Source organism: Charadrius vociferus, unplaced genomic scaffold, assembly GCF_000708025.1.
Source record: "Charadrius vociferus isolate BGI_N301 unplaced genomic scaffold, ASM70802v2 scaffold1039, whole genome shotgun sequence".
Taxonomy (NCBI): Eukaryota; Metazoa; Chordata; class Aves; order Charadriiformes; family Charadriidae; genus Charadrius; species Charadrius vociferus.
The window spans coordinates 150,915-164,772 of record NW_009650167.1 but is presented as its reverse complement, the minus strand read 5'-3'; the positions used below and the strand labels follow the sequence as shown (position 1 = coordinate 164,772).

General features: G+C 49.5%; 3 protein-coding genes across 3 annotated transcripts in view; 2 read left to right on the top strand and 1 right to left on the bottom strand.

Annotated features, from left to right (window-relative positions):
- The window catches only part of GCHFR (GTP cyclohydrolase I feedback regulator), a 16,578-nt gene extending 13,493 nt beyond the window's left edge, over positions 1 to 3,085 (top strand). Inside the window, exon 3 of the mRNA XM_009892440.1 lies at positions 2,844 to 3,085. Coding sequence (XP_009890742.1) covers positions 2,844 to 2,967 — 124 coding nt within the window. The 3' untranslated portion in view covers positions 2,968 to 3,085. The remainder of the gene's footprint in view (positions 1 to 2,843) is intronic.
- A 914-nt stretch (positions 3,086 to 3,999) lies between these two features.
- Positions 4,000 to 13,858, bottom strand: part of DNAJC17 (DnaJ (Hsp40) homolog, subfamily C, member 17) — a 32,581-nt gene continuing 22,722 nt past the window's right edge. The window contains exons 9-13 of the mRNA XM_009892439.1: positions 13,677 to 13,726; positions 13,058 to 13,135; positions 12,276 to 12,356; positions 11,361 to 11,489; positions 4,000 to 4,207 (exon numbers count right to left, since the gene is read on the bottom strand). Coding sequence (XP_009890741.1) covers positions 4,085 to 4,207; positions 11,361 to 11,489; positions 12,276 to 12,356; positions 13,058 to 13,135; positions 13,677 to 13,726 — 461 coding nt within the window. The 3' untranslated portion in view covers positions 4,000 to 4,084. The remainder of the gene's footprint in view (positions 4,208 to 11,360; positions 11,490 to 12,275; positions 12,357 to 13,057; positions 13,136 to 13,676; positions 13,727 to 13,858) is intronic.
- Positions 5,853 to 7,137, top strand: LOC104292986 (chromosome unknown open reading frame, human C15orf62). Its single transcript, XM_009892418.1, has 2 exons — positions 5,853 to 6,048; positions 6,483 to 7,137. The coding sequence occupies exon 2, from the start codon at positions 6,607 to 6,609 to the stop codon at positions 7,135 to 7,137; it is 531 nt and encodes a 176-aa protein (XP_009890720.1). The 5' UTR covers positions 5,853 to 6,048; positions 6,483 to 6,606.

The window sequence follows — 13,858 nt, the reverse complement described above, 5'->3', positions numbered from 1 at the left end:
GCAGTGCCGGCGGCGTGCCGCTGCCTGCCGAGCCCAGCCCAGCCCAGCCGAGGGCTCCTGGGGCTCTCAGGGGTGATGCGATGGGAGAAGGGGGACCCAAGCGGGGGCAAGAACGCAGCGTTGTAGGGAACCGGAGTGCCACACTCCGTCCGTTTGGGAGAAGGGCTCCGAGCTGCCCGCGGGATGCCCCTGCTGGACTCAGCACCTTCCCGCCCTCCCTCCAGCCTGGCTGGAAGGTGGGTGCTGACAGCCCGGGGGGCACGGCGGCGGGGTGAGCCCAAAATCCCAGCCAGGGACGAGAGCTCCCGTATTCGCGCCCCGGCCGGGCAGGACTCCATCCGCCCCTTCGCTGGCGCTAAGCCCAGCTGTAGGACGCCACAAATCTTGCCCTTCCCATCCCACCGCATGCCCCCAAAACCTTAAACAAGACCTTGGAGGGAGCTTGGAGGAAAAGGTGGAAGCAGTACGGACCTGCCGGAGCACTTAATACAGAGATGAAGAACTTAATTGCCTCTAATAAGGGAGAGCACCGATCCTGCCGTGCCCCAGCCTGTGCGGGATGAGGATGCAAAGCCCGACCCCCGGCTGCTGCGGGAGAGGGGAATCTTCTGGGTCCACCCCGGGGGACGCGCGCGTGTGGGTGACCTCCAGGCACCGTCCCCTGCGTCTCCTCCACTGCAAAGGCCATCAGGACCGGTTGGCGCGGAACCAAACCAAACGCCTCTCTGCTCGGCTTGGGGGTTGAGGTGTGCGGCACCCGCTAATTCTTTAATTTACCCGCTCCGCAGGGCACGGCCAAACCGCGTCCGCCGGGACGCTGAGAGGGCAGCCGGGCAGAAACCAGCAGGAGGCTGTCGGCTCCATCGCTAAGATTAGCTGCGGCTGGAGACACTCGCTCACCTGGGCGCTCTGGTTTCGGCACATCTGGCAGGCAGGGCAGCTGGGGTCACCGACGCCGTGTGTGCAAGCGCAGGAGTCCTCCCCAGTCCCGGGTGACATTTTTGGTCCCCGCCGGCATTTCGCTGGGAGGAAAGGCCGTGCAAACGCTCCCAGCCACCCCGACCTCACTCAGGCCGGCGGCAGAGGGAGACGGCGGTGTGTTCGATACGCAGTGTGTGCGCTCTTTTGTTTCCCCCACTAGGGAGCTGTGTGTTTAAAGCCCAGGGCAACTCAGCTTTCCTTCTGCTTCTAGCTCAGCCACTCGGGTTTTTTAGGTTCCTGCAAATAACACACAATCCCTGCCTCAGCTCCCTCCGCTGCATAATGGGAATAATATTTACCAACCCCAACGTGTGAATGTGAAGGGTATGTGGCAAGCCTCTTAGAGAAAGCATTCGGTTCAAAGACGCTTATAATAATACACATTATCTTTACACCACATCTATAATTACAGCAAAGTATAGTCTGTCTTGAGAAACCGAAAAAAAGCTTTCACATCTTGGTGTTATTTCATGCTTTAAAAGCACTCGCCGCACCATTAATGTTTTGCAATCTTAGCAAGAGCGACTCTGGAAATGCTTTGGGGTCTTTCTTTATTGTTATTAGTATGAAAATCAGGAGAGTCTTTGTTCAGGTGCCCAAACAAGATCCCAGTGATCCCGTAGCCCATCATTAGCAGCTTATCTGGCACAGTGAGTCATCTAAGAGCTGAACTATTATGAAGCTTGTCCCATCTGCTTGGATAAATACTGCATCCGAGGAGCCCGTGTTACAGGAACAGAAAGGCTGCCAAACCCAGCGCTGAAGGTTACACTTGCCGTTTCAGCTCCGCTGCTTCCCCGCCTAATTCAGCCCGTTTTGTGTCTGTAATGTGCTCCTCTTCCACTCCGCAACCACCATCTATTTTCGTTATGGTGGAGCGGTCCCGCAGAACTCAGTCTTCTGCGGAGAAGCTGCCTCGGGGATCAGGCGGAGGGAAGGAGAGCTTCTGCTCCGAATGCACGGAGCCAGCGGGAACTGCAGAGGCATAGAAGCTGCACAGAGATCCCCGGCGCCAGTTCGCAGACACCACAGCGTGCGACTGCTCTGAACCGCCGGGGTAGCGAGGAGCCTCTGCTCCCCCTCATTTGGCAGCTCTGTTGAGGACTGCCGACTTCTGGTTTTTCAAAGGCTTCATACTTGGCTGAAGACAGCATTTTTTTGCCAATCCCCAAATTTCAAGCACAGGCTCCAAAAAGCACCCAAGTTAAGCTCTGACACCGGCAAAACACTGGCTTTTCGTTCCTTAGAAACACCTGAATCATACTCATTACAGAATGGTTTAGGTTGGAAGGGACCTTAAGTTGGACATCTCATTCCACCCCCAGCCCAGGTTGCTCCAAGCCCCGTCCAGCCTGGCCTTGAACACCTCCAGGGATGGGGCAGCCACCGCTTCCCTGGACAATTTGTTCAAGCATCTCACCACCCTCAGAGTGAAAAATATCTTCCTGATATCCATTCTAAACCTACCCTCCTCCAGTTTGAAGCCATTCCCCCTCGTTCTATCATTCTTCCCTGCTTTGCAGAGATTATCCTCTTTTTCCATGAATCCCCAGCTCTGGACACTTGGGAACGCTCCCTCCTGCAGTTTCAGCCCAGTTAAGCGAGCAGCACGTGGCTTTGGACAAGGAGTCCTCAAACCACGTGTCAGTTTAACGTGACCCTCCCACTCCGGACAGGTTCCTCCCTGGTTTGGCAACTGGGGGTTTTGGCCATCCGGTTAACCCAGCCGCTGCAGCACGCGGGTGCGCTCACCGCAGCGTCTCCCACGGGCTTAGCAGTGAGGCAGAGTCACTTCCACGAGGAGATTCTGGTCTCTTCCTTCTCCGGCTCATTTTCTTTCTTCTCCTCTTCCCTGCTCGCAGCTGGGAGTACTACGTGAACGACGCACCGCGGGTAGTGCTGAACAAGCTGGAGAGCTGCGGCTACCGGGTGGTGAGCATGACAGGCGTGGGCCAGACCTTGGTGTGGTGCCTCCACAAGGAATAGTGAGGAAGACGTCGGCGTCCCTCCTGGACGAGATCCCGCTGGGGATCATCTCACACGGGACTGACAGCAAACTTTTCCCCTCAATTCCTTTCTGTCCCAGACTCCAGGCGCTCGGGCGCGGGGGGAGGAGGGGTGTAGAGGCAAAGCTTGACCCAACGTACACTTGCCATCGCCGCCATTTCACAGGGCCGGGGGGAGGAAGGTACGCCCAGTCCAGACGAAATCACGCAGAGAACAGATGGCTCTATCCCCGCATTCCTCTGAATGGCAGTCTGGCAAATACCATCTTTCTACATTTGAATCATCTCCTAGTTAGCGTGCATTGGAGGACGCTCAAGTAACAGATTAGGCTGCCTGTTCCTCGGGGCTGCCCCAGAGAGGTACTGCCGAGCCCAGAGAGTTCAGGACGTGCCTTCTCCCAGGCCACGGGGGTAGGGAGGGGGGGCCGAGCAGGGATGGCGCACTGTCTCATCCCTGGAGTGCAACACCTGCACGGTGCTCTTTGAGAATCCCTTCACTCGGCAGCAAGGCAAGTGTCTCTCCCCACTGGGATTGTGGTTAGCGGCATCATCAGCCCTTCAGCCCCGCCAGTGCCATTCAAGTGTAACGCGTTGTTCCTCAAACAGCCTTGGAGCAGCACAGAAAGGTCTTGGGAACATTTCAGGTACGGGCTCTGTAATCTTAACAGCAGCGACTGCAATGCTGGATTGTTTGGGACTGTGTATCAATCCTGCTGGAGGGGTAACACCAATAAAACACTTCTCTAAAGCAACCAGTGTCTTTCTGTGGGTTGTTTTAAACACTCGTTGCCAAAGCCTTTTGGATCCACAGCTCCTGAACAAGCTTTCAGGAATTAAAAGCGTTTGATAGCACCTCTCTCACCCTGTCCTCTGTGTCTGGGCAGCTGCTCGGAGCACACAGACCCACAGGTTAATACACTCACCCTGACGCTGCTGCAGCCATTTTTTCCCCCCACTCTGGAAAGGGATAAGGGCTGCAGTCACTGAGAGTTTGTATTCCTACAACAGTTTTAAAAAAGGAGGTTTATTGACTTAATTTAAGAAACAGCTTTGGAAACGAAGAATGATGGGGTGGGGAGAAGCCATACTCTCTCCTGCTAGGTGTGAGACTCTTCCTCGTCTTCCCGCTTCAGCTGTTCGATCAGCTGCTGCCTCTCCGCCGCTTGGCGCATCCGCATCATCACCAGGCTCTCGTAATCCCGCTCCGATACCACCGACGCCTGGGAGCAGAGAACAAAGGCAACCTCTCAAGGACAGCGTATACCCCAGCCCCCCTCTCCATCACCCACACTCGCAACGTGCCCGCTGGCGTCAGGAAGGTGGTTCACAGCAGTGTGACCCCAGAGAAATCAGGTGAGGTGCGACAGCTGCCTGGCCTACAGAGAAGAGGCAGCTTCGCCACGCTGCTCCTGGCGAGACAAGGAGCGGGACAGACAGGGAGCCCCAATCACCCTCTTGCTGCTGGAGCTACTCCCTGCTCCCTGCCAGGGTGGCCGGGGAAGCGTGGCTTGCCTCACCGTGGCTGGTTAGTTCGGATGACAAGCTCACTCTGCAGGTACAACGCTGGTGCCAAAGTCCAGCGTACACTTCATCCGTTATAAAGGCTAATGCCATAAAAAAAAAAAAAACAAACCATAATCAAACCTTTCTGTGGTTTAGTCATGGCAGTGGCTACATAAAGAAAACCATCAGGTACGTTGCCAAACCTGACATAAGAGCGTTTCAGTTCTCAAAAGCTCTTGGAGCCTTTCTGCCGTGTGTGGTAGCAACTGTCACGTCAACTAAGTGGTGATTGCAGACTCTACCTAATAAATGTAGGCAGCAGATGACAGCTGCTATCGCAGAGCAAAGCGGTGGTTTTGGCACTCTGCTTTCAAAAGGCACTTAACATTAGTAGGTGGCCTTACCATTTCAGATGTAGTCAAAGCACTGCAATGCTTGGAAACATCCATCCCATTTGCTTGACAGTTCAGGTAGAAATAAAAGCATTTAGACAGAAGGTGAATGAAAGAAATTTTTCTCATGCTCATTTCTCTAGGAACTAGATTTAGTGGTGATTTAAGGACACCTTAAATAGAAGACAGAAGGGATTAAAAGGCGATAGGATAGCTCAATAAGATTCTGCATGAAAATGGGGCAAGTGCAAATTTTTCATTGTGTGCCAGCGGAGTGGTTCCTCCAGCTGCAGAGTTTCTAGCTGCGAGGACAAAATAGAAGACCACAAGAGATGAGAAACTTAGACCAGGAAATTAAGAGACTAATCCGCCGTAATTGGCATCTGAGGAGCTGAATGAACGAAATAACCTTTCAGTACTGCACAGCACAGATTTTCACAGTGTTTGAGAAAGCACCAGATTGTATCACCTTTCTGTGGCAGAACTAGGCTTCTTCAAAGTTCCTGTCCACTAACCGCAGATACTTGCTGTCATTTGCTTGGCCGAATTACATAGCCTACATGAGACTCACGCAGATGAATCACCCATACAAACCTGAAACACTACCTCACACTCTGTATTTAAATTTAAAACAGACAAGAGATTAATTCTGGCCTCATTTGGGAGCCCTGCCGCCACAAGCAGCCATCAGAAGTGGCAGAAGGGAGAGCACCAAGAGAAGAGACGCTCTGATTCAAGATGGGCTACAAGTCGACATTCGCGCTGAGAGTTCTCAAGCAATCTGGGTGCCTCTGAGGGAGCTCGCTTTCTCCTCAGGCAGAGTGTGGGCTGATGCTTTGCCACTCCACACACCTACTTCCTGCAATCCTGGCAATTACCAATAGTGTAAAACCCAGTTTCTGACGTGGCTGACTCAGCAAGGGCTTGGCTCAAAACAAATACATACGCACAAGGAACTGCAGCCTGGGAAGCTGTGACGGGAGGCACATGAAGAGAAGGAGGCACTGGGGATTTTCAGTGTTCTGGGTCCAACCTGGCTGAATTGTCCCTGGACTCGCTTCTTCCAACGTCCCAGCGTACCCATGAATGTGGTGGTGACGGTTCTCCGAGTGCTTCAGCAGTTTCTCCTCGCCGCCTGTTAGACTCGGGCGCTGCTCCGACACAGCGTAAGTCTATTTTGCATTCAATTTTCCTAATGTTTGTCTTTTACATCTGCGTCTTGTTGCTTTTTAGATTCCCATTTGACGGTATTTCTTTGGTCTCCTTCAGCGGGACTGAGTCACCGTCTCCCTTCCTAACCACCCACTGAGATTTTTATACTGTGCCCTTCACCATGAAGGTGGCTGGTTACCATGGTACCAAAGTGCCCTTCTGTTCTAGATGCTAGATTAAATCTGTTCTCATGGTGACTGTCTGCCTTTGCTATTCTTCATCAGCTCGTTTCTGCAGCACAGATTTAATAAGCGCAGACCTCGCCATTCCTTCTCCGCTGAAGAAGGAGACTCCTTAATATCTAAGACAGGCCAACTGCTCCTTAACACGGGGACGTAGTGTGAAGTTTGCATTTCCTGCAATACCAGCTTCTCTGTTTTCCTTCCAGCTACAGGAACAGGGAAGGAAGAGGTTGTTCCTGTTGTGTGGCTTGCTGCTGATCCTGCGACTTAAGTCCAACACCTGACTGTGAAGAGTCAGCAGTTTCCTTCTTCTCGTCGCCTTTCATCAGCATGGATACTTGGCGGAGAGGGTCCATCAAGTCCACAACGTTCTTCAGACGTTTCTCACTCAGGAGACACAAAAAGCTGGGCAACCAAGTCATCATCTTGAATCAGAACAGCCACACTCTGGACAGCGATGGACAGTGCCAGAAGAGGGAATGCTTGAGGGATCTGAAGGACAAGTCCGATTACCTGTCATGTCAGAGTGAGCAAAACCTAGCCAAGGCACAAGCACCTCCCAAGCCTCCCCGGCTGTACCTGGACAGTTCTAGCTGCCCCAACATCATCGATCACACAGATTCTCACTCTGACATCTCCTTTTCTGGTGCTGGTCATCAATACCACAAAGCCACTCAAACTCAGTTCCACAAGGACCAGGCTACAGACTGCGGGACCTCAGAGACGGGTTCCCAGAATGGCACCACTCTTTCTGACCTGTCTGATCCCTTCCTGTCCTTCAAAGTGGATTTGGGGCTATCGCTTCTCGAGGATGTTCTGCAGACCCTCAGGAAACAGAATCCAAGAGATTACGCCATTTGAAGGTATTTATCATTTAACATACCACATTTACTTACTGCTGCTGACAGTTTCCCGAGTCCTAGTGGGAGGAAGGACACTGCAGCATTCCTGTTATGTGTGGCCTGTTCTGTTGTTCTCACCTTACCCACCACAGACTGTCCTTGTCCTTGCCAAGGAGTCCTTTGGAGCAGAGCTCACAGGCTCCGTGCTCAGATGAGAGCACTGTCTGCTGGAACCTCGTGGGCAAGTTTCCATTCTCCACACTGGGGATTTCCCACTCTTGACTGTGCATCTCCTCCTCGGGGCAGAATGGCGTTGTTTGCCAACAGACTTGTTATTTTGGGGATGTGGCTGTGACACTGCGGAACACGGGCAGAAGAGGGTACAGCATACATGATTTTGTGGATAAGCAGGCAGCCTGCAAGGAGACAACAGCGTTGCAGCTCAAAGCCATAGCTATGGCAAGGGTCAAGAGACAGGAACTGGTGTTTCTTCTCCCACCATGTTTGGATGTGAAAAATCAAAGCTGTTCCTCCTTTTTTTTTTCTTGTGGGTTTCTTTTCCCCTAACTAGAGTGCAGTTGGCACTCTCAGCCTGGAAACAGGTAAGCATCCATGTAGGCTTGTAATACAGCAACAGCAGTTTATTTATCCTACTAGCAGAAGAAATTTCTCTAGATACTGCTGCTTGAAGCATGCACTGATCTATCGGCTGTACAGATATGGAAGAATAAATGTATCTGTGACTGGAAGCGTCTTGTTGCCTCATTTCATTGGTAGCAAGCCAGAAAAAGCCCAGGCACCAAGAGCACAGGTCCCTTATCTGTAGTGACAGAGATCTATCCTCTCTGGCACTTCAGGTTGTTATGAGGGTGGGGAAGCGGTGTGGCTCTGCTCTTCTGGGCTGGGAGAAGGCTAGAGCTGCCGGACTTCACCTTCCCCTGAGGAGGGTGCACAGAGCTCCAGTGTTGGAATGAACAGTTCTTTACCCCGTGAGCTGGACAATGGGAAGTGCCCTGCCAGGCTGAGAACGTTTTAGGCAATATCAGGGCAAACTATTAAAAGGACACTGCAGAAACTACTGGCTCACCAATTCTTACCTTTTTCATAGCTAGATTAGATACCCGGTCTCTTTTTTTAAAAAAATAACAGAATAAAACCTCCATGCCCCCAGACAACCATAAGCTTTGGAAGCCAGCTACAGCAAAGCACAGAGACATTGCAGAGAAGGCACAGACGGCTCCTAACCTACTACTTTCACATCAGGCTGTAAAGTCAGACAATATAAACCAAACTCTACAAAACCTCAAAGGAGCTTAGAAAAGATGCAAGAGTGCCAGAGAGAAGGCTTTTCTCAGCACTTTAATATGACTGAATAAATGGCACAAAATGGACGAGGATCACTGGCAGGGAGATCCCACTACTAAAGGTACAAGGAAGACCCTTGCAGAAATGAGCGCTTCATGCTGTTGCAGTGGCAAAATACGCTCTTCACAGCGCTGGGCAGCTGTTGTGTGCTTTGAACCATTCAGAGCTGCAGCAATCAAACAGTCATTGCTCTCAAATAGCCTAGAGTAACACTGGCCAAAACACAGCTTTTGTAATTCAAGCATAACTTGCTCGTTTGGCTCCAGCAGCTCTCCAGGAACTGCTGGACAACATGCACCCATTGCTGTAGAAGAAAACAAGCCAACCAAGACTGTGGAGGCAACTATCTTGCAACTTACTGCCTCCTCACAGCACGACTTCTCAACAATCAGCCCTGCTTTCACCTGGGAACTGCTTCCAAAGCTCCCCTGGTCTAGTTAGCGTGCGGCTGTTCTTTATTCGGAGACTTGGGTGCACAGCTCCTGGCTGGCTACCCCAGGCGGGGAGCAGACACCGCTCTGAAGCAGATGAGTAGTGAGTGCGTTGCCATGAGAACGCTGTAGGTTTTCGGCTGTTTTCTGAAGCAGAGCGGGGAAGGAGCTGCATTTGCACAGAGTGGGAGCAAACATGGGGGTGGATTCAGACAAAAATAGGAGCGACCCAGAGGGAGCAGCAAATAGGAAGTGAGGGCAGCTTGAATCAGAATAAGACGAAGTGCAGCTCGAAAGTGAGAATGTGGACCCTGACGGCTGGGAAGCCAGGCTGGGTATGAAAGGATGAAACAGGGAGTAAGTTGAGGTGGTGGCAAAAGAGATCTGAAAGAGCTCATTTTGCATAGTCTAGAGCTGAAGAGCTGAGGACAAAGAATAAGTCAACTGGCAGCAGTACAGCCAAGAGAAGCTATTACCAGATTACAGATTTTGGAAGCATCCTAGTGGAAGCAGCAGGAGGATTTGGGGAGGGTCTGGAGTAGGAATTAGGAAAAGCGGGACCCAGCGCAGCTTGGAGATCTTAGCCTGGACAGCAAGACTGCAATGTAATAAAAAAATTCGCAGCTGCTTACACATAAAAGCAGTAGGAAGGACAGACAAGCATCAGCAGCACAATTGATGGGAAAGGCTGCAAGTCACTGGCCATAACTTCTCATCATTTTGAGAGATAATATGGGACTGACGACGCTGCATTGGACAGAAGTGAGTCACCACCTCCACGCAGCGTGAACACCATTTGCTGCTTTAGCCTGCTCTCCCTTGCTGCTCCACCAAGCTAATCCTTCACAGCAGGCAAACGCTGCAGTTCCACACTAACAAGCTTTGGCCATGGAAACAAGCCAAGATAAACTCAGTCAAAAGCCAGGAGACTTTTGAACCCGCAGAGGCAAGAATCCACTACCAAGCTCCAATTGCACCAGCAACCCCCTTAGCTATGAGTGAGCCAGTTCTCATGCTCTACCAGCGAGATACACTCAAACTGGATAGGATTCTCCTTTTTTCCCCGATTTGCCTTCTAACACTCTGGCCACCTCTGCGAATCTGCTGTGTCTGCAGGACTCTCACTGGTTCTACACTGTGCACGGAGATCTGCCTGGCTCCTGGGCTAGATTTGCCTGAGATTTCTGGGAAACTATGCTGCTCAGGCCAGGCAGTTCAGACACAGAACAAGCATCCCAAGTGGAAATATACAACCCTAAACAAAACTAGGATAACAACATGCCATTCTGATGTACAAATGCATCTCCTATTAATAAAGTACTTAACAAAAAGTCAGGAGAGTGAATATACTGAACAATCTCACAAGCTGCTAAAATATTTAGGTAGCGAACACACACAAGGCTGATCGAGACACAGACACACGGACTAAGGGCACCTGTAGAGCATGAGGCAGGAGTCCTCTCAGCAATTAGATCTTTCTGATCTTTATACCACAGGGAAGAAGGAAATAAGTCTCACATGAAGTTTGAACTGGAACTGGAATAACCAGCAAAAGATCTGGGGTCCCTTCACACCTTCACAGCCAAGGAATTGCTAACTAGATTAGAAGACATGCAGAGCACGAGATAAATTCTGTGCTATAGAGCAAAGTGCAGTGCAACGTGCTTCAAAAGAACTGGATACATCTGCCACTCTGGAGGGCCAACAGGAGCAACGGTAACAGAGAGACAACAATTTGCTGCAGCACGTCCTCAGATTGGTTTCTATGTTTTAACCACTAGACGTTATTGCCTTCCATTTGTTTTGTGATTGGAATAGATTTTTTGTTCAAGAGCAAAAGCATCAGAGCGAGCATCTGGTGAAACAACACCTCGCACTCAAAGCAACCACCCCGGTAAAGAGGACCCAAACCAGACAATATGGTCTCTACAAGGATACTTAATTTGATATTGCGTTCTCTTCCCTCCTGCAGACTCTAAGAATACAGGTTTCTATTCAGCACTGAAATTTCCCCTCTTGTGAACACGGTGAGTAACCAAGCCTCTCTAGAGAAGTCTTCTAGGAGACCCGTTTCAACCAGCTATCAGCCAGAGGACTCGCACAATCCAAGTATATTAGAAAAAATTCCAGCAGAATGGCATTAGAGGCTTTGAACTGAGCAAGGAACATCCTTGTTTTTCACTTGGAAGAGAGAGTGTGAGATTGTGTGAAGAACCAGACATCCAAACAGCTTGTGTTCTCACTGTGCTGCCACTCAGGCAGAAGGTCCTTTAAAAAAGCCACTGCTTCAGCACAAAAGGGCTCATCAGAAAGCCAGGCCTTTCATTAAGAGCTTCTTTTCAGCTCTGCTGGGAATCAATGTATCTTACCATAAATGCAAAGCACACTGTTAAATTTAGGTTGCTATAGAAACAGATTTAAATAACAGCAGCCTATGTCTCCTTACCTGTGAAGTCCTGGGCTGACTAGTGCTGTCAGAAAGGACAGAGCCGGGATTGTTCCGGGGCTGGCCCTCCAGCCAGGAAATCTTTAGAGGATTATTTATCAGGCCAACTTCATTCTTCACAGCCATCTCCTAACAATGAAAATATTCTTCCATCACCATCTGAATTTCAGACCCCACTCCCTCACAGGTCACTAAAAGTCATATTTTTCCATCTCAGCCTGGCATCAAGGCCAAGTAGGGCACAAACAATGAAGACTTCGCAGCTGCCCTACATGAGAAGCACCCTTTAAAATCCATATCCACATCAAGCATAGATAGAACATATCCTTGCCAGTACTTTTGATAAACAGGTCAGTGACAATTCTGTTTTGTTTTGGTTGGTTTTTTTTTTTTTTAATTATTTGCATATATGAGGGAAAGAACAGGTGACAAGAAGTAGAGATTCTTGTATAGTATAAGTTTAAGTTGAAAACTACTAAAATTAAGGGTAACCGATGATTTCTGTTTCCAGAAATTATTATAACTCATAGTGAGTCAAGACATTTTGATTTATTTTCAACTGCAAATGCCTGATATAACCTCTAAAACTCATTAAGCCCATCTCCACAATGGGTAATTCACCTTCAGTGAGAGCCGATTAAATGGTTCAGTGCCTGCTATTTAAAGCCGTGTCTCTTTCCTCAGCCTTTTACATGCACAGCCGGTTTGTTTATGTGCATGATCTGCTCTGGGTTTATGCCTCCAGCTTTGCCACTCCCTTCGTGCATCTGTACCTTCAGACTCTCATTACCCTTCTCCACCGCCTTAATGACAAGGCAGCATCTCCAGGCCATCGGGCTGCTAACCCTCCCCTTCTGCAACCCCCCTTCTCGCCCGCTCTCCACTACACACATCTGGGGGCTCTGCCACACTTACAGCAGCCTTAACTGTAGCAAATTCCACGACTGCGCTCCCAGTCTTCCTACTTGAGATCAACAAATTGAGCACATCACCATACTGTTAAGACAAAGAAAGAAAAGTTAATTACAGACTCAGAAGAGAAGTCGAATTCATCTATGAAATGAACGCAAAGAGAAAACGTGTTTTCACAGACATAAGGCTTGAGCCGTCATCCTTTCTCTCTTGCACGATACTTCCACTGATCCCAACCTGCCATAATTTCTGTTCCTCCAGGAAATAATTCTGGGGAGCCACGGGGCTACACACTTTGCTTCCAGCAAGCCCCAGTGCAAGAGGGTGGCTCAGCTCAGAGTCAGAGCCACAGGAGATACTTGCATGAAGGGAAAATAAAGACCACATGCTGGGATTAATCAGATCAAAGGCTTGTCTATTCCTGCCTCTGAACCTCTTACAGCAGCTAATGCATAGTGCTTTATGTGAAGGCAAAAGCGCACCACAACCACACAGCCAGGCTAACTTTCATACAGGGCACGACACATTCAGTGGGAAGTTTGCAGCTGCTCTGCTTCAGCAAGAGTCCCTGCTGGGAACGAGACAGAGGTGCTAGCTGGGGAACCGTTCACAGCTAATGGATCATGCGGCTGATCTCTCAAAATGGCACAAGTGAGAAAGCTGGACAGCAGAAGGAAAAAAACAGAGCCACTCTGGTTTATACGTAGCTTCCCAGGGTTTAGTATCCTTTCTTATACAACTGAGAACAGGGGAAGATGAAGTAGTAGGAAAGTGTCAGACGAGACCTTTTGTAGGATCCGCAACAGAACGTCTTTTGAGTATCCTCCTCTCGTCTCATCTTCTTTACTGCATTTCCATTTTAGCTGGGAAATAAACACAAGTTAATTTTGCCCATTTGAACACGCGTTGCCACATTCAATGCAGCTCCTGCCACCTGCACAATAATCAAGTTTGCTATTTACAGCTACACTCCCAGAGTTGCCAAGACAGTGATTTCAACATCAGAATGTGCAAAGGGAACAAATTATTTGGGGAACAGGGAGAAACACTGCTCACTGAAATAGAAAAAGGTAATACTTGAAACCATTCTAATGGCTATTTCAGGGTAATGAACAGATGTTTCCCTGTGCCTAAAGCAGAGACAACTCAATTTCAGGCTCAACTCAATTTCCGGCTCAAAAATCTAGACCAAGCAGTAGAGAAAAGGGTGAGGGAGGAAGAGTATTTTAAAGGCAGTGACAGGAGCTGTTCACAGGCGTGATACACATTAGACAGAGGAACTTCATCTCCACTGTACAAAGGGACATGGCAGTTCAGCAGAGCTGAAGTGTCCCTTCTGTTTTCCAAAGCTCCATAATGGTCTACCAGTTTATACAAAACCTCAGCTTTATAAAGATGTCTTACTTTGAGTTTGGGAGTAATTTTGCCTTCTGCTCCATTTCCTTCTTGCTTGCCTAAAGAGGGGAAAGGAAAAAAAGATGGAAAGGACATGTGTGGAAACTCCTTGGCTAAAGAGCTTTTAGCACAAAATTCGCCCCACGAATTTAAGGATGGCAACAGCAACCACTTCTGGATTTCCACTAGAC

Excerpts from the sequence above, each read along its gene's own strand:
- LOC104292986 (XM_009892418.1), top strand. The coding sequence starts at position 6,607 with ATGGATACTTGGCGGAGAGGGTCCATCAAGTCCACAACGTTCTTCAGA.